The 22,791-nt window shown below is 36.9% G+C and overlaps 1 protein-coding gene across 2 annotated transcripts in view; it reads left to right on the plus strand.

Moving 5' to 3' along the window:
• Positions 1–963: 963 nt before the first annotated feature.
• YTHDC1 (YTH N6-methyladenosine RNA binding protein C1) overlaps positions 964–22,791 on the plus strand; it is a 34,664-nt gene continuing 12,836 nt past the window's right edge. Inside the window, exons 1-9 of one of the 2 annotated variants that reach the window (XM_087713234.1) lie at positions 964–1,242; positions 14,525–14,626; positions 15,370–15,701; positions 15,991–16,393; positions 18,381–18,470; positions 18,927–18,980; positions 19,972–20,066; positions 21,097–21,205; positions 21,683–21,800. In XM_087713234.1, the coding sequence (XP_087569360.1) occupies positions 1,215–1,242; positions 14,525–14,626; positions 15,370–15,701; positions 15,991–16,393; positions 18,381–18,470; positions 18,927–18,980; positions 19,972–20,066; positions 21,097–21,205; positions 21,683–21,800 (1,331 nt within the window). In that variant the 5' untranslated portion in view covers positions 964–1,214. The remainder of the gene's footprint in view (positions 1,243–14,524; positions 14,627–15,369; positions 15,702–15,990; positions 16,394–18,380; positions 18,471–18,926; positions 18,981–19,971; positions 20,067–21,096; positions 21,206–21,682; positions 21,801–22,791) is intronic. The other variant, XM_087713236.1, reaches the window with a different exon arrangement.

Raw genomic sequence — 22,791 nt, forward strand, 5'->3', positions numbered from 1 at the left:
AATTGGGTATATCTAGTTTAATAAAAATAAGGACTAGGGGAGACATGATAGAAGACATGATAGAAGTATCTGATGGCAGGACAGAAGTAATGGATGGAAACTCTAATCAAGGAGAAGCAACCTAGAACTAAGGAGGAATTTCGTGGAAGTTAGAACAATTAATTAATCAGTGGAACAACTTGCCTCCAGAAGTTGTGAATGCCCCAACACTGTTAGTTTTTAAGAAGAGTTTGGCTAACCATTTGTCTGAAATGCTATAGGATTTCCTGCCTAAGTAGGGGGTTGGACTAAAAGACCTGCAAGGTCCCTTCCAACTCTAATTTTATTCTATTCAATGAAATGAAAATGGTGAGACTAAGTTCTGAAACTTTTGCCCCCACCCCACCCCCGAGAGAACATCTAAATATACTTGTGACTGAACAAGCATTCTGCTCCAAAGGTGTCGGATTCAAAGCCAGACTGAGGCGTATCTATTGAAGCTCCTTTATCTATTGCAACAATAATTTGCACATTTATCTAACAGCCTTTCCCCTTCTAGGCCTCTGCTCCCACTAATTTGGTAGCTCTTGCAAGGCAGATGCAATCCACTGCCTTTGAAAACGGCTTTTTAATTGCGCGACACAAACCACACAGTTCAAACCCAGACAATTTTGGGTCGAAAGAGCAGGAGCGCCGGAAACTGCCAGCGCTGCTTTGGGACGGGAGGGAGAAGACTGAGGTCATTCTCTCCTGCTCTCCCCCCCCCCCGCCTCAAAGCCCCAATGACGCCCAACCTATCCTGAGAGTGTTGGGCGTGATGATCTCCCTAGGTTTCCCGCTTCCTCTCAGGAGCATTTTGCAGGCTTTCAGGGCCTCCGCTAGGACAAGAGGCCGCCCGGCTCCCTCTCTAGGAATGGCGAGCCGCCACTTCCGCCGACGCCGGGTCTTGTGACGTTTGGGGCGTCGATCGCGAAGGGCATTGTGGGAGCGAGAGAATTGTCGCGTAGGAAGTCAGGACGGAGGAGAGGAAGGAAGAGGAAGGAGGAGGAGGAAAAAGTGGGTTCTGAAGGAAGCCTCCATTTTGGCTGGGTAGCCACTGAGAATATATACATATATATTCCTGCTGGACCGTTGCTGCATCTCGTCTGCCACTTGCTTCCCTCGTTCCTCGTCACCAAGTGGGGTTGCCTCTCTGAGCGGCGATCGCTCTATCCAGGAGCGGCTGCGGGAAAAGGATGGCGGCCGAGAGTCGGGAAGAAAAAGGTATGGAATGGGTCCCTTTCCTCCTCCTCCTCCTCCTGTACCGCATACTGCCATGGCAGCGGGGCTGCCCGTAAGTACGTGGGAAAGCGCGATTAGCGGTGGGAGTGGCGCGCAGTCGGCCCACGATGGACGGTCCTTGCCTTCCCGTCTTTCCCTCTTACGAAAAAGTGTCGGCCAGGGGTTTAAGAGTTCACGCTAATTACTGCTTTCCGTCTCCTGTAAGAGTCAAGCTAAGGGAGGTTTTGGCCATTTAACAGTGATCTTAAAGCTCAGGTCAGGAAACCAGATTGAAGACTGAAAAGAGTTTGATTTCATTGCATGGGATCTAGCCTGGGGCGAGCACGGATGGATTGCGAAAGAATTAATATTTTCCCTTAAAAATATGTAGGACGTAATTTTCGTGAACCACTTTTATTGCCGCATTATTGATTCCGGTTTTTATTACCTGTCCGTATTTTGATAATCGCAATTCGCCCTCAAGGTGAGCCTGTCCTATTATCTAGGTGTGCAACTGAAGCTGAAATGATAAAGCCGTTATTTAAGGTTGATTTGGAACACAAGAATCTGAGTTTATACTTTGCATGTGCAGCTGCTGTGATATATTATATTTTTGATTTCATATACAGCTTTTGGGGAAACATAATGTTTTGGAGAAACATCAAATGTTCACTCCATGTGTTAATGTTCAATAATTATATGGTAGGAAAGAGCTTACCTGAAACATAGGGAAAGACATCTATATACTGCATCTAAGACTGGGGAGGCCCGGCTTGAAGGCTAGCTCTGTCCACTTAAGCTCATGAGGTGATTTTCTGAGAATCACTCTTTCAACTCAGCCTCTTTCACAAGATTGTTGTGAGGATTAATGGACAGAGCTGCACTGAACTATTACAGAAAAGGTGAGAGAAAAAGCATACCAAATAATAGGAATAAAATAAATATGCTTCTACATAAACAAGTCACTCATATGCCTGTGTTTGAAGATCAGGATTAGTGGAAGAGTCAACATTTATTTCAATGACATTACAGAATTAGTTAATACAGTATAGATAGACTAGTTTTGCCCCATTTTACAGCCTTTCTTGCCACTTTCTTGATAAGTGAATCATTGCAGTTGATAAGTTAGTAACTGTTGTTAAGTGAATCTGGTTTCCACATTGATTTTGCTTGTCAGAAAGTCACAAAGGGTGATTGCAACAACAGTCATTAATGTGAACCAGTTGCTAAGCATGTGAATTTTAATCACATGATTACGGGGATGCTACAAAGATCGTAAAAATGGTCATAAGTGACTTTTTAGTGCCGTTGTAACTTTAGTCACTAAATGAACTGTTATAAGTCGAGGACTACCTGTAGTAGTTTTTTTTTATGGTAAGGTTTTTTATTTTTTCATTTTCATAACATATAATCCACATGTATACTATTACATAGCCAGCATCATTTTGTATTATTAAATGTTTACATCAATTCATCTTACCATCAATTCCCAAAACACAATTATTAGCTCTTCTGCTCTCCATACACCATATTTGTCCTTATCCATCACTTTCTTCTCCCTCTCTCTCTTCTCCCTCTCTACATCCTTTCTTCCCTCCATTATTCTTCCCTACTCTACTTCCCCTTCCTCTCTCCTCCTCTCCCCCCTTTCCACTCCTCACTGCTCTCCTCTTCCCCCCTCCTTGCCCACTCTCCTATTCCTCTCTCCTTCCCTTACCTCTCTCCTTTTCTTCCCACTCTTTGTCTCATTTACTTGTGTATTTCAGTTTCTGAGCAACCTCCATTTTATGTTGAGGGTATTTATAGATCCTTTTCGATATATATATTTAATTTTAACATATATTCTCCTTTCGTTAAAAAAAATTAGAACAAACAAGTATATATATATATATATATATATATATAGTCATTGTGCTTTTAACTCCCTCTCCCCCAGCCTAATTTTGGTTGAGATGTAGACCTGGTTACAATTCCCAGCTATTCTCATCATTATCTTTATATAATTATACTGTGACCCGTCAAAACCGCGCTCGACTAAACCGTGTCGCTGACGTCATCAACAGGGCGACAACAGCCAGCGCGGAGAAAGAAGGGCGCTTTAAATAGCGCTTTGAAAGCAAGCCGATTCAACTTAAGGTAAGGGTTAGGGTTAGGTTAAGGGTTAGGTTTAGGGTTAGGTTAAGGGTTAGGATTAGGTTTAGGGTTAGGTTAAGGGTTAGGTTTAGGATTAGGTTTAGGGGGGTTAGGTTTAGGTTTAGGGGTTAATTTTAGGTTTAGGGTTTACAGCGTGCTTCTGTCTCCGTGCTGTTGTCGCCCTGTTGATGACATCAGCGACACGGTTTAGTCGGGCGCGGTTTAGTCGGGCGCGGTTTTGTCGGTGAACCTAATTATACATCCTTACACGCCCCCAATTTGTGATTCTGTCTTTAAATCTCAATAGTTTCCCATTGTAGATATATTTCATGTTCCCTCTCCATTTTTTATATCTTGGATTAGATTACCCTTAAATTGTCTATAAATGACAAACCTCGCTGTTCAATGTTCATTACAATTCCCTTAATCTATTATGTAAAATAACAAACAGTAAACATCTCACTTTATTCATCATCTTAAAAGTTCTGTCTATATCCATGTTCATATATTTTAACCCATGTTGTCATTTTCAGTCAATTCGCAAGTCAGTTTAATTATCATGTATAAAAGTGAATCACAAACCTCTGCTTTACAACCTCTCCATATTAGTTTCATATTTATCCATATTCTATATATTTTGGCCTTTTTAAATTATCTTTTCATTATTATGTCCTAGTAAGTCTTTTGTCCCACTTCTCTGCTCCTATCTTCTCCCTTTTCTTTATTTTACACCTCCACTCCATCAATTTTCCCCAGGCCATCCTCACAAGAGTATTTTATATTTCTCTTTGTTAGGGCATAGTATTCTACATCAATTTTCCTTATGCCACTAACAACCTCCAAAACCACTTTTGTCTGCTTTTTATTCCCTTTTGTTGGGACACTCCTCTTTTTACAGTTCTCCCTATACCACTGCCAAGACTGATGGGAGTTTTTTGTCTGCTTTTTATTTCCCTCCATTTCTCTCCCTTTGTTGTCTTGCCCCCCCTTCTTTGAATTCTTCTTTAGATCTCTGCTTTCCTGGGTTTAGAATTCTATTTAGGCTTGATTTTAATGATTTATGCATATTTTTGAATGATTTCACATAGTTCTTCTAATTTCCAGTTTTCCATGATCTTCAGTTCCAAAGTTATAGTTAGTTATACAATTCTTGTTTCAGAGTTCTAATCCACCTTAAGTTTATCTACTTCAACTGCTGTGGGGAAAAGCAATGTGAGCCGTTGTAGACTTTTGTTCTTTCTTAATATCCAGTTCCAAGATTGCAGTTAGTTATACAAATCTTATTTTAAAATTCTGGTCCACCTTAAATTTAGTTAATCCAACTACTTTGAAACCAGAAGAGAAGCTGACGCCATCTTAATCTTTTGCAGAAGAGAAAAAAAAAGAAGAGGAGAAAAAAAAACCCTTCATATTTCCTAGGTCTTGAGTCCATATTTATTCTTTGCTTTGATAATTGCTCAAAATAAATCACTTGTAACAAACTTGCAATCAGCCAGAAGTTTCTCTTTGCCTCCTGCTTTTCCAAATTCTGATTTATGGCAGTTGGTTAATTAAAACTTCCCGCATAGTCAATGTTAGATTATCCATTATCAGTGAGAAGACTTGCTTTTTTCTTGATTATATTAGCTGGAAGGAATTCAAACAAAGTAAAAGTAAACCCTTCAAGATATTGGTTTCTATTTCAAATCCAAAACCAAATTTAAAGTTTATAATTGAGTGGGTTTGTCACTTCTCTGCTTTCTATCCTTCTGTCCGAAAGCGTTTCAAACAAAGAGTTTCTGGAGGGACTGGGGTTACAACACTCTACCTTCCTTTATTCCTTTTCTTTTGGAAAAATAAAGCCCCAATCTGACCATCAATATTATTTATGTTCTCAAGATTTCTTTGCCTTTTCCGGGTTTAATTTATGGCTGTGGGTTAGATAAATTTTCTTACCCGGTCTTTCCTCTCTTCCACTCCCCTCCTGTTCCATTTGCTTTGACAAAAAGCCAGCATCTTGTCAGCTATGTTGAAGGCTGCCGCTCCGACTCCGATTCATAGACAAATCTCTGACCTGCGAGGGCCTGTTGCTTCCCTCTGGGTCTGATGAGACGCTGCCCTTCTTAGCCCCCACCTCCAGTGGGAGTTCTGATCCAAAAGGATCTCGGAGATGATTTGTTAGACAGGGTTCATGTGAGACTCTTAGACCCCCCCCCATGTCTGTCCAGCTGCAAAACTTCCTGTCGGATCTCTATCTGTACTAGCTTTTGCTTTGAAACCTTATCACCTGGTCTTCAGTGAGGGAAGACAGAATTAAAAGCTTGCAATACAATTATCACCGATAATGAAATCTTCAAGCAAAATAATATAATAATTGCAAATTATATTCAGGAATAGAAATTAGTCAGTTCTCTTTGCCTAGACAAATTTATGATAGGCTATAACAGATAGTTGTATGCTCAAAATACTTCTTTGTTAAGTTACCAAGAATTGATAAAACCAGGTAAAGATTTCCTCTATCCAGTCATGTCCAACTTGAGGAAGCAGTTTTTTAGCCGAGGGGGGCCATGTAGTCCAAAGACATTTCCATTGTCATATGGCCAGCATGATTACCCATTGAGGTGCACGGAATGCTGTTAACCTTCCAAACAAAGTGGTATCTATTTATCTATTAATATTTATAGTATAATCTTTATTGTCATTGTACTTAAATACAATGAAATTGGTATTTGCATGCTTTTGAACTGCAGGATGGGCAGGAACACAAATTCACCCATGATGCAGTGCTAGGAACTCAGGCTGTCAGCTTTCCAGCTGACAAGCTCAGCATCTTTAACCACTTTATCAATTAATGAGATATTAACCATACAGCCTAGTGCAAAAAAGAGTTTATCAGCTGTTCCATCCTACACTTAAACATTATAGTGGACAGTCAATATTTTCCCCAAGTGATTTAAATTCTAGATATAATCTCAATCTTCCTTCTTTAAAAGTTATTAAATTATTCACTGAATGCCAGCCAGCATTTTTAAATTTCCTGGAATACTGCTCACTGTAAAGCTAGAAAGAATGATACTTATCTTTCTGTGGATCTTCTGTCTCTACTGCCTCTAGGACATTAATTTTATGAATTGTAGATTAACGGGTTGTGATAACAGTCACATCTTTTGCATTTGCATTTATGTGCTGGAAGGAGCTTTATCTGGTGTTAGTAGGTAAAAGTCAATAGACGCTTCTATTTGTCCTACTTTTAAAATAGAAAGATAGTGATTCATCAAAGTAAAAATATGACCATTATATTAAACCTCCAAATCTTGCTAGTGATCAAATTAAGGTAAAGGTTATTCAAGTTTCAGATTTAATTTCTATGCAGCTTCTATTTTTGCAATCTGTGCCAGATTTAGCAGAAGCAATAATGATGTTCATTGGAGATCATATTCTGTTTGCCTATTTGAGTGATTTCTGATTTTCCTAATTTCACAAGTAATATTAGAATTAGAAGAACAAGGCAGGATGATAAACATGCAAAAGCTCAACAAATCAATTATCTTCAACAAACCATACTTAAAAAAATTTTCAATGCTTTTTTAAGCTCAACACAGAAGGTTACATGAGGGTGCACAGAGTACATCCAGAGCTTAACAAGCCATCCCAAACAACACTGTAGTAGTAATCTTCATTTTATACAGTCTTAACAGCTTCAGCAATATTTGCATATGAGGTATATCTTTAATATTATCTGCAAAATAAAGTACAGGTAATCCTTGACTTACAACAGTTACTTAGTAACCATTTGAAGTTACAACGCCACTGAAAAAAGTGATGTTATGACCATTTTTCACACTTATGACCATTGCAACATCCCTATGGTCATGTGATTTACATTCAGATGCCTGGTAACTGCTTCATATTTATGATGATTTCATATTCCAGGGTCATATGATCACCTTTTGTGACTTTCTCACAAGCAAAGTCAGTGATGAAGTCAAATTCACTTAACAACTGTATTATTAATTTAACAATTGCAGTGATTCACTAATTGGCAAGAAAAGTCATAAAATTGGCCAAAACCCACTTAACAAATTCTCACTTAGCAACATAAATTTTGGACATAGGTTGATGACTACCTATATAGCATAAGATGTTAGTTAGTCTATGTGATGAACTGATAGTTCTTTAAATAGTTCTTTAAAAGTAACTAACAGTAGTAACTTACCACATAGGTGTACAGCTGGAAGCATTCTTTTTTATTGCCATGTACCTCAATGTTCTTTTCCTTTAATAATCTCTCACATCACCTCATACAGTCAAACCAATAGCAGCAGAGATATGACTGCTCTCTGCTTCTCTACCAGCTAGGGTGGACAGAGCTTGAAAACAACCCAGTCACAAGCCACAAAATAGCAGCTTAGTTGCAATCCTCAGAACAGTCAGAGCATTCAATATGATTGTGTTTGAAACAACCACGTTTGGTTTCACTTCAAAACAAAAATTATTAAACCACAGGTATTTGGTTTCATAGCTAGAATACTGGAAATGTTTAAGATCAGAGGGTTTCATGATCAAAACATTTTGAATAAATAATAATAATAATAATCATGATCATCATCATCATCATCACGCAGACTGATTATAAATTGCAGCACAATTCAGTAGGCCAAATGATCCATTGGAATTTGTGCAAAAATTATAATATTAAAACAGCAACAAACTGGTGGGAATATAAGCCTGAAAAAGTCACCGAAAATCAGATGGTCAAGATCTTGTGGGATTTTCGCATACAAACAGACAAAATACTGGCGCATAATACACCAGGCATCACACTGGTTGAGAAAAATAAGGTCACAATCATAGACATCGCAATACCAGGTGATAGCAGGATCGCTGAGAAGGAACATGAAAAAATTGCAAAATACCAGGACTTAAAAATTGAAATTCAATGACTATGGCACAAACCAGCAGTGGTAATTCCAGTGGTAATTGGCACACTGGGTGCTATTCCAAAACCACTGGAATTACATTTGAAACAGTTAAAAATTGACAAAATCACCGTCAGTCAAATGCAAAAAGCCGCACTGCTTGGATCTGCACGCATATTACGAAAATACATTATGACGTCCTAGGCCCCTGGATGGGGCCCGACTAGTAACCAATACCAAATCTGGCGAAACAACTGGCCGCTGTGATACAATTGTATAATAATATATTATTATTATTATTATTATTATTATTATTATTATTATTATTATTATTATTATTGGAAATAATAATTATTGGAAACAAACAACATCTTGCCAGTAGAGCAAAAAGGCAACAAAAGAAGGAGCAGGGGCACAAAAGATCAGCTTCTAATTGATAAAATGATATTAGAAAATTGTAAGAACAGAAAAACGAACTTGAATATGGTCTGGATTGATTACAAAAAGGCATTTGACTCACTGCCACATAGTTGGATCATAAAATGCTTAGAAACAACTGGCATTAGCAAAAATATTACATCCTTTACTGAAAAGGCGATGAAACAATGGAGAACTGAGTTGGCAGTAGGGAATGAGATCTACGGAATGGTTAATATCAAGCGAGGAATTTTCCAGGGTGATTCACTTTCACCTCTTCTCTTCATCATCGCAATGATCCCACTATCAGTAATCTTTAAAAAAATGAAATTAGGCTACCAAACAGCCAAAGAAGCTGAAAAAAATTCGCATTTACTATATATGGATGATTTGAAACTCTATGGAAAGTCAGAAATAGAAATCCAATCATTGACAAACACAGTCTGAGTATTCAGCACCGATATTTCAATGCAGTTTGGCATGGAAAAATGCGCCACTGTATCCATAAAAAGGGGCAAAATCACTGCATGTGAGGGAATTGAAATGCCCAATGGCCAATTAATTAAATGCAAAGAAAATGAAGCCTACAAATACTTAGGCATTCTGCAGTTGGATAACATCAAGCATGGAGAAGTAAAAACTATTGTCAGGCGAGAGTACACCAACAGAGTTAGGAAAATTTTGAAATCTAAATTGAATGGTGGAAATACAATCAAGGCCATAAATACCTGGGCAATACCAGTTATAAGATACACAGCTGGTATAGTTAACTGGACACAAGCTGATTTGGACCTTTTGGACCGAAAAACCAGGAAACTAATGACAATGCACTACAGTTTACATCCACATGGTAATACTGATAGACTATATCTGCCCCGAAAATCAGGTGGCAGAGGATTATTACAAGTGAAGCAAACAGTTGAAGAAGAAAAACATGCACTGGCTGATTATTTAAAAGAAAGTCAAGAACATCTATTAATCAAAGTAAAGAACAAAAATCTACTGAAGGCCCAACAGACGAAACAAGAATACAGAAAAGATGTGATAAAATCAAGAATGGAGAGTTGGCAGAAAAAAGCACTGCATGGCCAATTTCTGGAAAAAATAAAAGATAAAGTGGACAGTGAACATACTTGGTTATGGTTAACAACAGGTACATTAAAGAAAGAAACAGAGTCACTAATCCTGGCTGCGCAAGAACAAGCTATCCGCACAAATGCCATTAAGGCCAAAATCAAAAAATCCTCTGATGATGCCAAATGCAGACTTTGCAAAGAAGCTGATGAAACTGTTGATCACATACTCAGCTGCTGTAAAAAAATCGCACAGACTGATTATAAATTGCGGCACAATTCAGTAGCACAAATGATCCATTAGAATTTGTGCAAAAATTATAATATTAAAACAGCAACAAACTAGTGGGAACATCAGCCTGAAAAAGTCACCGAAAATCAGATGGTCAAGATCTTGTGGGATTTCTGTATACAAACCGACAAAATACTGGCGCATAATGCACCAGACATCACACTGGTTGAGAAATATAAGGTCACAATCATAGACATCGCAATACCAGGTGATAGCAGGGTCGCTGAGAAGGAACATGAAAAAATCGCAAGATACCAGGACTTAAAAATCGAAATTCAACAACTATGGCACAAACCAGCAGTGATAATTCCAGTGGTAATTGGCACACTGGGTGCTATTCCAAAAGCACTGGAATTACATTTAAAACAGTTAAAAATTGACAAAATCACCATCAGTCAAATGCAAAAAGCCACACTGCTTGGATCTGCACGCATATTACAAAGATACGTTACGACGTCCTAGGCCCCTGGGTGGGGCCCGACTAGTAACCAATGCCAAATCCGGCGAAACAACTGGCCGCTGTGATACAATTGTATAATAATAAACAATAGTCAATTTACAAATGGCCACACTGCTTGGATTCTCATATATACTATGCTGATACATTATGATGTCCTACCTTCTAGAACAGTGGTTCCCAAACTTTTTCAGTCCACCGCCCCCTTGGTGCTACAAATTGATCCTCAGTGCCCCCCACCCAGTGGTGGAATTCAATTTTTTTCTACCGCTTCTGTGGGCGTGGCTGGTGGGGTCATGTGATTGGACTGTTTGCACGACGGAAGGATGATAGTAACAGTAAAATTCAAAACTGTAACAATTAATTGTACATTTATTCAAAATCCAATTTAAAAATCTTTTTTAGTTAATGTTCATTCAACAAAATTGTTGAACATGATCCAGTGATACCAGGTTTTCAAAGTCTGATAGTCATTTATCAACAACCTTAGTGACTAGTAACTTAGTAAGCTCAGTGAAATTTAATAACTACTTCACTGTTCAGTAAATTCTTAATGTGATGGATAGGCTTGATGAAGTGATACTACTTTCCCAATGTCTGGTTTTAAGTCACTTAGCAGGAGTCTTAAATCACCACGTTCAGTAATCTGGAGTCAGTAATCACCTCCACACAAGCCGTGCAGGGAAGGACTTTCGCTTTTGGTCCCATCGCATTCCCTTCCACGTCTGCGCACTAAGCTAGGCAAGTCGGGAATACAGTACAGCAGAACACCTCCAGCACTCCTCTGCCACTTCCCTTGCCTCTTAGTGCCCCCCCCCTGCTGCCTGCTTTGCCTCTTAGCGCCCCCAGCCACCCCCTTGCCTCTTAGCGCCCCCCTAAGTCACCCCAGAGGGCGGTACCGCCCACTTTGGGAACCACTGTTCTAGAACTTAATTCATATGAAGCTAATATCAGCTAAAGAACTGGCAGTTGTAATTTCACATTAATGATGATGATGATATGATTATAGCTATTAGATGCCTCTAAACTACCTAAAAGATAATAGAGTTGTTTTTTTTCCTAAACTAAGGACATCTTTATTTTTAACTAATGCATCCCAAACCAGAAAGGGCTGAGAAAAACATTAATTTATATTTTCATTTATTTAAATAATCACATTGATTAATTATTGTAACTTTCCCCTACAATTTTATTGCTACCTTATGCCATGTTCTGGGTGGGTATAGATTATGGGTTTTGTTTTATTTTTCTAAGCATTCAAGTCAGTGACAATTACCTGGACAAGTCCCTGTAGTTTTCTTTGCAAGATTTGGTACTGGTTTGATATAAATAATTGTCAGCTATTAGTATAGACACTTATTAAATCAGTTCAGCAATGGAAATGGCAGAATTTTCATACTTTTAAAAAATTGTTCTTGCAAATCAGATTATGTTTTACCACTAACTGAGATACTGAACTAAATCATGGTTTGTTTTAATTGGTTCATTAAGTAAACTCCAGTGACTAAAACCTCACATTAGTGTCCAAGGATGTTTTTTTTCAAGAGGCAACTGGACTTTCTTGTTTTCCTTTGAAGACATTTTACTTCACATCCAAGATGTTTCTTCAGGATTGTCTATGGAGATTCTCAGTCATCCAGGTCATGGTTGTCCCAAAGATGCTTTTTCAGGAGGCAATTGAGCTTTGTTTTTCTTTGAAGATGTTTTGCTTCTCATTGAAGAAGTTTCTGAAACTTGTCCTAATGGGTTTGTTCAGGACAGGATTCAGAAGTCCATCTGCATTTAAAAGACAGTGAACTCCACATTTTCAATAAGGGTGGAGATAGCGTCCACGCATGGGTTGACACTGTCTGTGCTCTGATTGGACTGAGTCTGATTACTAACTAATTAACCCCCTATATAACCCACCTCCATGAGTGGTACCACCGAGTTTCCGACTCAGTCCACTCTGGGATGGCCATGTTATCCATTTCATCTCTGATCTATATTGCTACAATTAATCTGAATAATTCTGGAAACTCCTGATTGCATTGACTCTGAGTACTGCCATATCCAGGGCTCTAAAGCCTGGCTGCCGGCAAAGACTGTTATCTACAGCAGTGTTTCTCAACCTTGGCAACTTGAAGATGTCTGGACTTCAACTCCCAGAATTCCCCAGCCAGCGTCCTCAAAAAAAGGATAAAGTTTATCCCCCAGCTATTTTTGTTAGGTATAATTACTGACTGTACAGCAGTAGAGATTAACTTGATTTTGCACTTGATAACTGCAGCTAGATTGTTGGTGGCGCAATACTGGAAGAAGGAAGATTTGCCTGCTATCCAAGAATGGACATTGAAAGTCACAAACTTAGCAGAGATGGCTATCTTAAGGACTATTCAAACGAGAGATATAAACGAGACTGGAAAAAATGGATTGACTATATTCAAAATAAGTATGGGTCTAGGAAATTTCAGATAGCTTATGATTAAGATCAGAAATGATACGAATTGTTTATAGTTAGCCTAGCAAGGAGGAGCTAAGATCAATTCAAAGATGTTATTAACTCTCTACTTTTTCTTTAAGAATACTTTAAACTGTTTTTGTTAAAGATTTATACCTTGTATTGGTTCTGGGAAGTCAGGGTGGGGGAAGGTTTTGGGGGTTGGGTGGGAGGGAGTGGAGTTTACTAAGTTGGAAGAGGGATGTTGAATGATTGTACATGTATACTGCTATTTTTTCTTTTTTATGTACATTGAAATGGAATTATAAATACCATCAACACAAAAGGGAGTTTGCTCAGAAGCTGAAATACACCAAGTGAATTAGAGGAAGAGTGGGAAGCAGAGGAGAGAAGAAAGATAGGAAGAGAGGGATAGGAGAGAGGGTGAAGGGGGAAGATGAGATGTATAAGGAGGAGTGGTAAGGGGTGAGAGGAGAAGCAGAAAGGAAGGGGAAGTAGAGTAGAAAATGATGGAGGGAAGACAGGATGTAGAAAGGGGGGAGGAGAGAGGAGGAGGAAAGTGTCAGATAAGGTATAAATATGGTGTATGGAGAGCAGGAGCCAATAACTGGGTTTTTCTTCTTTTTTCTTCTTCTTTGGTAGTTGATGGTAAGATGAATTGATGTAAGTACTTAATAATACAACATGATATTGACTATGTAATAGTATACATGTGATTATATGTTATGAAAATGGAAAATAAAAACTTTCTAAGGATATGGAAGCATAAATACCATCAACATAGATTGGAGTTTGCTCAGAAGTGGAAATACACCAATGAAAGGAAGAGTGGGAAACAGAAGAGAGAAGAAAGATGGGAAGAGAGGGATAGGAGAGAGGATAAGGGGGGAAGATGAGGAGGATAAGGAGGAGTGGAATTTAGAGAGAGGAGAAGGAGAAAGGAGGGGGAAGTAGAGTAGGAAAGGATGATGGAGGGAAGGAAGGAGGTAGGAGAGAGGTAGAAGAAAGAGGTTTATGGAGAGCAGAAGAGCTAATAATGGGTTTTTATCTTTCTGGGTGTTGATGACAAGAGGAACTGATGTAATTACTACTTAATACAATAGGATACTGGCTATGTAATAGTATACATGTGATTGTATGTTATGAAAATGGAAAATAAAAAAGTATATTGGAAAAAAATAAATTATGGAATCTAAAGAATAAGTATTAATCAGATACCATATAACCTTGTGCAAAAGAAGCTTGAATTCTTGTTCTAGGCATAGCAAGAATTTATTCGCTGCCATAGCTTGATATTGCCAATGAGATTATCAAGGACAGGGAAATACACTACCCCTGGAAGATTTATGCAATTGTTTATTTTCTTGCTTATATTATATTACCACTTGTTTGTTCAACATATTTATTTAAAGAAAGAACTTAGTATTCAATTTCCATTTTGATTCTAGACAACCATGAATAGAATAGATAAGGAATGATACTAATTGAAATGTCTGCGATAATTGGCTTGCAGTAACTTTTCATTCATTTTTTTAACTGTATCATTTCTAAATAATATTTGTTGTTTCTTCATAGATGGTGAATTGAATGTGCTTGATGATATCTTGACTGATGCACCAGATCATGACGATGAATTGTATAACCCTGATAGTGAACAAGATAAAAATGAAAAAAAAGGTATGCTACTTTACAACTCGGTTGTATTTCCGGAGAGCTGTGTAACTGGATTTTGGAGCTGAATTAGATATGATACCTACTAGATAATTTGCTGTTGTATAAAAGGCCTTGCAAGTGGCCTCTCGACAAGTTTGAAACTGTTCTCAATATGCAGGAAGTTTTGCTGGTTCTTGCTGAATGCTCTGTTTTTCTTCATTTAGTAAAAGTAATTTGTGTAGCAAATTCCCTGTGAAATATTTTCTCTCCCCATCACTTCTGGCTTTTCAAACATTGCTTTACAGTATTTAGCGTATGATATCTCAATCCTCTTTCTTCATATCTTTAACCGATATGAAACCGTTATTCAGACTTATGCAAAATAGTACATAAAATAAACTATTTCTTGTAAGTAATTACTGTTGTTTTGTAAACAAATATAGCTAATAATTTGAAGACTTAGAAGGCAGATAAATAGGAAATGTTCCCTTGTTATGAAATGGAAACAAGAAGTAAAATTCTATTTCAGATATTTTCTATATTTTTCATCTTTATCCAGTAATTTTTACATTCATGTCTTAGCTTCCCAAACTTTAATCCTAGGATTTTTCATCATCTGGCTGTAATAGTTGCAGAATTACTAATATCAAAAATTTAGATTAAATGTCTCTTTATGCTTTGACCTGTGCTAAATAAAAAAATTTTTTGAAAATGTTTGCAACATATTTTTAGCATTTAAGTAACTAATAATTTTTATTTATTTTAAGGATCCAAAAGGAAAAGTGAACGGATAGAAGTAGCTGAAATTAAAAAACAAAAACCATCTGTACATTCCTCAAGGCAAATTTTACCCAAACCTCCAAGCTGTTCTGTTAGCAACAACAAAAGGATTGTGAGCACAAAAGGAAAGCCAGCATTAGAATACAAGAATGAGGATTATCGAAGATCTGACAGAAGTAAGCGTCCAGAAAGTGATAGAAAGCTACGTATGTCAAGTAGCACCTCCAGAGATCCGTATAAGGGACAGCCTGAAAAGGCATGTATGAGGAAAAGGGAAGTTGACAGAAGAGCTAAGTCCTCTACTCCAGATGCTTCTGCAGTAAGTAATGGGTTGTAAATCTGTCTGTACTTAAATAAATAGGATCTTTTCTGCAGTAGTGTGTTGCTTTTTATTATCAGTTTCAGCATTTCACTTCCTTGCTTAGTTTAAGCAATACTGGTATTTGGCTTTTAATTTTCAATTTGTTCTCCTAGGTTTAAACAGAAATTTATTTTTTAACCTGAATGAATAACATATTGCAGTTACATTAAATGAGGGTTTAAAGCAAGCATTTAGAGCTCTCTCTCAAAATAATTGGTCTTGATTGCTGATTGTTTTCTATAAACAGAGACTAAGGCATGATGTGGAGAGACGACCAAGCAGGTCAAGCCATTCTTCAAAAGAAGAAGTAAATTCTGAAGAATATGATTCAGATCATGAAACAGGTAGTAGTGGTTCCTCTGATGCCAGAAATACTGAAAATGAAGAAGAGGAGGAGGAAGAGGAAGGAATGGAGGAGGAGGAAGAAGAAGAAGAGGAGGAGGAGGAAGAAGAGGAAGATGATGATGGAGAGGAAGAAGAGGAAGTAGAAGAAGATGGAGATGATGAGGAAGAAGAGTATGATCAAGATGAAAGAGATCAGAAGGAGGGAAATGATTATGATACTCGAAGTGAAGCTAGTGACTCTGATTCTGAATCTGCATCTTTTACTGATGCGTCAGTCAGAACTGGTTCAGGCTCAGATATATCAGGTAAGAAATGCTGTTATCTCTTTCTGTCCTATGTCAATATTAGGTTTATTATTAATAGTAGGGACAGAAAAACATGGATAACACAATGGCAGACTTCAGTAGTTTCCATCCTAGAGCTGGATCTACAGGCTGGAGTCTGTGAAGAACTGAAGCATAAAACATAAGGTTCTGCTGGTGCAATTATTTATTATTCAGGGTTGACTCAGCCTTCCATCCTTCCGAGGTAGGTAAAATGAGGACCCAGATTGTTGGGGGCAATATGCTGACTCTCTGTAAACCGCTTAGAGAGGGCTGAAAGCCCTATGAAGCGGTATATAAGTCTACTGCTATATTGCTATTATTTTGTCCATAATTCTATCTTTTTAAGAATTTCTATTAGCAAGAAAAATTCTTCAAATCGGAAGGTAGTCCGTATTTTGAATACTATAACAGACGAAGTGAGCTTTTTCACAGTAAACAAATTAGTAAAGATTTCAATGAGACTAAAGTAGTTCCAAGATGACCTGGGGGTAGGTCTGGCCCTAAATCAGGTCTGTGTAGTCTTGGAACATTTTCTCGAGGTCATCAGAACTATTTCCAGTTTGAAGGATTTACTTCCAGAAGCCACTAGATTGTAAATTTGGGGGAGGGGTGCATTAACAAGATCCCAAGGAGAACAGGGCATTAAATATTTTCTGAACATCTAATCCTGAATCAATTAGATTTGTTCAGGCTGTTAGGCATACATGTAACAGTCAGTTAATGATCATTAATTCAGCAAATTGTGTTTGAAGTTATTATGGTGCTGAACAATAGTATAACTGATCCCCAAAGCTCTGGTTGTGTTCATACCATACTTTGCCAGTCATCCACGAACCCTGCCCTACCCAGCAGCAGCCACATACTTATCCATCAAGCTGCTTGCAAGCCATCTTGCAATTTCCTACCAGATTCCCCACTGATTTTGTGTCTTGGAAGCTGGCAGGAAATTATAAGGAAATCCTTGTTTAACGACCTGTGATACTCAATGATAGCAATGGGAACTACCTGGCTTCCTGTTACAAAGCAATGCAATCAAATGACATTACACTTTACCACTGCATTGCTAGCAGTGGAACTTAAACCTACATTTTCCACTAGTAAACAGACTAGTAAAGGTTTCCTTGAGAATAAAGATAAAGCAAATAGCAAAGATCTAGCTGTTTTAAAATTGTTAGCTGTTTGTAAAGCAAATAATTTTTTGAAATAATTATAATCATTAAGTGAGCACTACTAGATACTTGGTTCTGTACATGCATTTATCTCTTCCTATTTTATATAAACAATATGATTGGAATAACCAGACATGATAAATGATTTGGTTGTATTTCTCGGGGTTTAGTCTCAACTAATTTGAGTGCAGGTTGAATATATCAATCTTTAATTTTGCTTTGGAGAGAAAATATCTAAATGTTTACGGTGGAAAGGTTACATAGACATCTGCCATGCACTCTTTTGTTCTGAGTGTTAAATATTTCTGATGAAGAATCTGTAGCAATGATATAGGACTTTCCTATGTGATTATGTTATTCAGGTTTTACCATTGAGGCTTTGAGTCATGCAAATGAGGCAACTACAGTAAATTAATATGTATAGATTGGGACCTAATTTAGGTTTGTAACTATGTTTATAAATAAGAATATACTTAAATGCATTACATTTATGACTGAAACATTGTTGATATTCCAAATGAAGGTTAATGCTTTTTTTTTTAAACTTTGAGCAGCATCCTTCACATAGACCTAGAAATTTCTCTGAGCTTCAAATATAGCTTTGACAGGCAAACTTTCTGTTCAGACCAAGTTGTCTAAACTTCTGATACTTTGGGAACTATTGTCACAGTTCTCTGAATTCTGGCCCAATATAGTCAACTATACACTAAATATTTCAAATTATATATTTTTTAAAAAATATTATTTTTTCGTTTGAATCTTTAAACTACTGCTATTGCTTATTTTGATAATTTTAGATGAGAAAAAGAAGGCCAGGAAAAGAGCTAGAGGCATCTCTCCAATTGTTTTTGATAGAAGTGGAAGCTCTGCATCAGAGTCATATGCAGGTATTTTGTGATTGCTTATCTTCATTAATATGATCTGTAGCAAACTCTTGAAACGCATTGGTGAAAATAAACTGTAGACCATAATAGGCTTGAGACACATAGCTGAAATGATATAGTTAGTTTTCTGGCATGTTGTGTGTGAATAATTTGATAAAGTGGGCTTTCTTATGTTAATTCTATTATGTTGCTTAAATAGAAATTTCACTTTTTTAAACTTGGAAGATGATGATTCATTGACTAGTTTTCTCTATAGAAAACTGGTCTAACAAATGAAACCCAAAAACGGACAACTAAAAAACAAATCAAATTCAAATCCTCGTGCAAATTTTGTGTGTGGGGGTGCCTATAGGAGGAATAATTTGTCATGAATGAAAATAGTATGTGAAAAGATTGTAGAATTTGTATCGTATCTCTATTAAGGCTCAATCTGAACAAATGTACTTTGGCTAAATACAGGTTCAGAAAAGAAGCATGAGAAATTATCATCTTCCGTTCGTGCTGTCCAAAAAGGTATAATTTAAATTTGAACTTTTTAATTCATGCATCTATTGCAAGCTATTGTATTGAGTTTGCTGATTATATAGCAAATAAAATAATGTTCTGATGTACAGTAAAATACATACTGGTGAATAATTAAAATTATTTGCATGAGGTTTTTAATGGAAAAACAATATTTCATCACTGAATCAGCAGGCAAATAAGCAATCCAATTAATCCTTTCACAGACAAACTTCACAAAAAGATTTCTCTGGTTAAGGCTTTATGTTGACTATTACAAATAAAAAAATCGGAACATTATTAATGTTGCATTGGCTTCTACCTTGAATAGCTTATTTTGCTTTTAAAGTTTAGCACTGCATGGTATGGAAATCTGAATTTGGTGGAATTGAGCCATTCACTCATATGAAAAGCAGATTGTCTGCTTGAATTATAGAGCTTCCTTTTATTAAGAAGGAATTCATGGGATTAAACTGCATATGCCCTACTTGAAGCCAATTTTGCCATTGCAACAGCTAGACTTTGTACTCCACATCCTATAAACATAGGGAGACCTCAAGTTACAACCACATTTGAGCCAAAAAATTTCATTGCTAAGTAAGACAGTTGTTAAATGAGTTTTTGCCCCCTTTTCTACCTTTCTAGTCACAGTTGTTAAGGGAATCGCTGCAGTTGTTAAATTACTAACAGAGTTTTTAATTGAATCTGGCTTTCTAATTGACTTTGCTTGTCAGAGAGTCATGAAATTTGATCACATGATCTCAGGACACTGCAACAGTCATAAACATATGCCAATGGACAAGCATCCAAATTTTGATCAGGTGACATGGAGGTGCTACAGTGGTCATAAGTGTGAAAAATGGTCAGACATCACATTTGTCAGCTATTGTAATTTCAAACAGTCACTAAACAAATGGTTGTAAGTTGAGGACTACCTATATTTAAGTTTCTTTGGCAAGTAAAGTTTACCAATACTGTTACCTATTTTGTTTTTTCCTTCCAGATCAAACTAGCAAACTTAAATATATTCTTCAAGATGCACGATTTTTTCTTATAAAAAGTAACAACCATGAAAATGTCTCCCTTGCCAAAGCTAAGGTATGTTGAATTTCTGTAAAGTCAATTACATGTGCAATGTATGGAATAAGATTAATTGCTTTTCTTTTTAATTATTTTATTAAATATAATATAATTACTAAAATATAAATGCAAAATAAAATATATTTTTATTTTGTAAATAATTTTATTATTTCTTTTTGGTTCATTGCCTTATCTAAAATGGGAGTTACATTTTTCCCCAGCCACATGTATTAAATTACTATATTCAGCCACTAAATATCATGGTAACTTGGAGTTATTGTCACTGAAATGGGTAATAACGAAAGTTTTGTTCCCGTTTGTGCCACCCCTAATATTTTGTAGATTTTGTGCAAAATTAATGCTTTAAGCCTCTGAGAGTCATAATGCATGTATATTAGAACTTACACTTTACAAATGTACTGCTAAAAAATCACAATTTTGATCTTAGAATTCAAATCCTAAAAATATATGTGTTTCCATGAGGAATGCTAAAGTTGTATAGAACAACTGCTCCCAACTTTTATAGCACTGGTTTCATGGAAGACAATTTTTCCATGAATTGAAGGGAGGGGGGAACTGTTTCGGATTCACTCACTTACCCTTCAGTCACCTCCAGCTTTGCAACCCCATTCTAACAATACATACATCTCTGCTGTGCCATGATCCAGGAGTTGAGAACCCCTGCCCGCAGAAGGAAAGATGTTGGTTTAAATGTTGGTTTAAAATGAGTTTAATTTGGTGGATGTTATTTGTAGATCACTCAGAATGTGAATATTTCTGATTTTTTTTCTCCAAATTTTGTTTTGCATTTATTAATATATAAAACTTTATTAGTTGGAAATTATACTATTGTCTCCACTTCTGGGTAATTGTTTTTTTATGACTCAGATATCTCTCTTGAATCTGTTTTCTGGATCTGGAAATTGCAGGAATAGAAACTGAGGCCTTCTTCATAGAAAATATATGCTGTTGCTGAATATATTTCAAAATCTTATTGAACATGTCAGATAGCTTTTGGTTTGTAAATTATTTGCTCATTTCTCCATAGGGTGTTTGGTCAACCCTTCCAGTCAATGAGAAAAAGCTCAATGCTGCCTTCAGATCAGCAAGAAGTGTGATCTTGATATTTTCTGTAAGAGAGAGTGGAAAATTCCAAGGTAAGTGTAGGTAGTCCTCGACTTACAACCAGAATTGAGTCCCAAATTTCTGTTGTTAAGCAAGACAGTTATTAAAGTGAATTTTGCTCCATTTTATGACTTTTCTTGCCAGTGTTGCTAAGTGAATCACCACAGTCGTTAAATTAGTAAGACAGTTGTTAAATCAATCTCTTCCCTGTTGACTTTGCTTGTCAGAAGGTCATGAAAAGTGATCTCTTGATCCCAGGACACTGCAGCCAATATAAATATGAGCCACTTGCCAAGGGTCTGAATTTTGATTATGTGGCCATGGGATGCTGCAACTATCGTAAGTGTGAAAAATTGTGATAAGTCACTTTTTTCAGTGCTGTTGTAACTTCTAACAGTCACTAAATGAATGGTTATGAGTCAAGAGCTACCTGTAAAAAGAATACTTGCATTCATAAATCAAAAATTATTTGGATAAGTGGCCTCATTGCACTTTTTTAATTCTTACAGGATTTGCAAGGCTTGCTTCTGAATCTCATCATGGAGGGTCTCCCATACATTGGGTGCTACCTGCAGGAATGAATGCAAAAATGCTGGGAGGAGTATTTAAGATAGATTGGATATGCAGGTAAAATGGGTGGAAATTAGAAAATAAAAGTGTGGTTGGATAGGCTATAGATAGAACAGATGTATAAGAACAAATCTGTATAGAACAGATGTATAATGTTTATGTGGCAAGTTGTATCTGCATGCCTGAGCCCCCATCGAAATTTGACTTGTCTTAAAAAAACAACCAAAACCCAGTAATATCAGTTCTAGTTAGTATTATGATGAGACCCCACCAGGACATCTTAGGGTTATAGTAGACCTGGATTTTTGGTAGTAGTCCCTGTCCAGACCTTGGCAGGGGCAGTGGCAGTATCAGGATTGGGGTGGTATCAAGAGTCTTCCACAACAGTCCAGGTTTCTCATGTGGCAGCCTGGAAAAATTAATTGCTTACCCCTGGGCTATAGGATCAAATGGAAAGTTGAGAAACATCTTAGAAAACAGCAGTGTGAATCGTATCTGTATTGATACCAAGAAAACAATATTGATACGATCATGTAGGTGCCAAGAGTTGAGCCTATGTCAAGAGAGACTTGACATTGAGTGTCGTATTAAAAGGTAAAATTATTTCAATGGCCTGCAGGTCCACATTTTGATGCATCAAAGGTAGAGATTCTCATATCATGTTTCTTTCTTCCATATAATTCTTCTGCTGTAGTTTTTCTTTTAAGATATTTACAGATTCTGAATTACTGCCTTTTCTTCTTATTCTTATAGTCTTAAGTGTCTTCTGTTGATGATGGATGACTTCCTTTCCTTGGATTTTGAAATCACATTGTGTAAAATGAGAAGCCAGGAGTTGCTTTTTTCTCCTCCAGTGGGAAGTTGTGTCAGAAATATGACTCTGAGATTTTAAGAAACATTATTTAAAAAACTAAATATTGAGTGTTTTATCCCTTTCAGTTTTATAAGGATTAGAATCCCTACCATTTTGTTCCAAAGCCTGGAATCACTATCATTTTTTTTCATATTAGAAATATAAACGAAAATAGTGCAACCTAATTGAATCAAA

The sequence above is a fragment of the Thamnophis sirtalis genome, unplaced genomic scaffold (genome assembly GCF_051295495.1).
Source record: "Thamnophis sirtalis isolate CommonGarterSnake01/CBP01778 unplaced genomic scaffold, rThaSir2_p1.2 scaffold_4, whole genome shotgun sequence".
Classification (NCBI taxonomy): domain Eukaryota; kingdom Metazoa; phylum Chordata; class Lepidosauria; order Squamata; family Natricidae; genus Thamnophis; species Thamnophis sirtalis.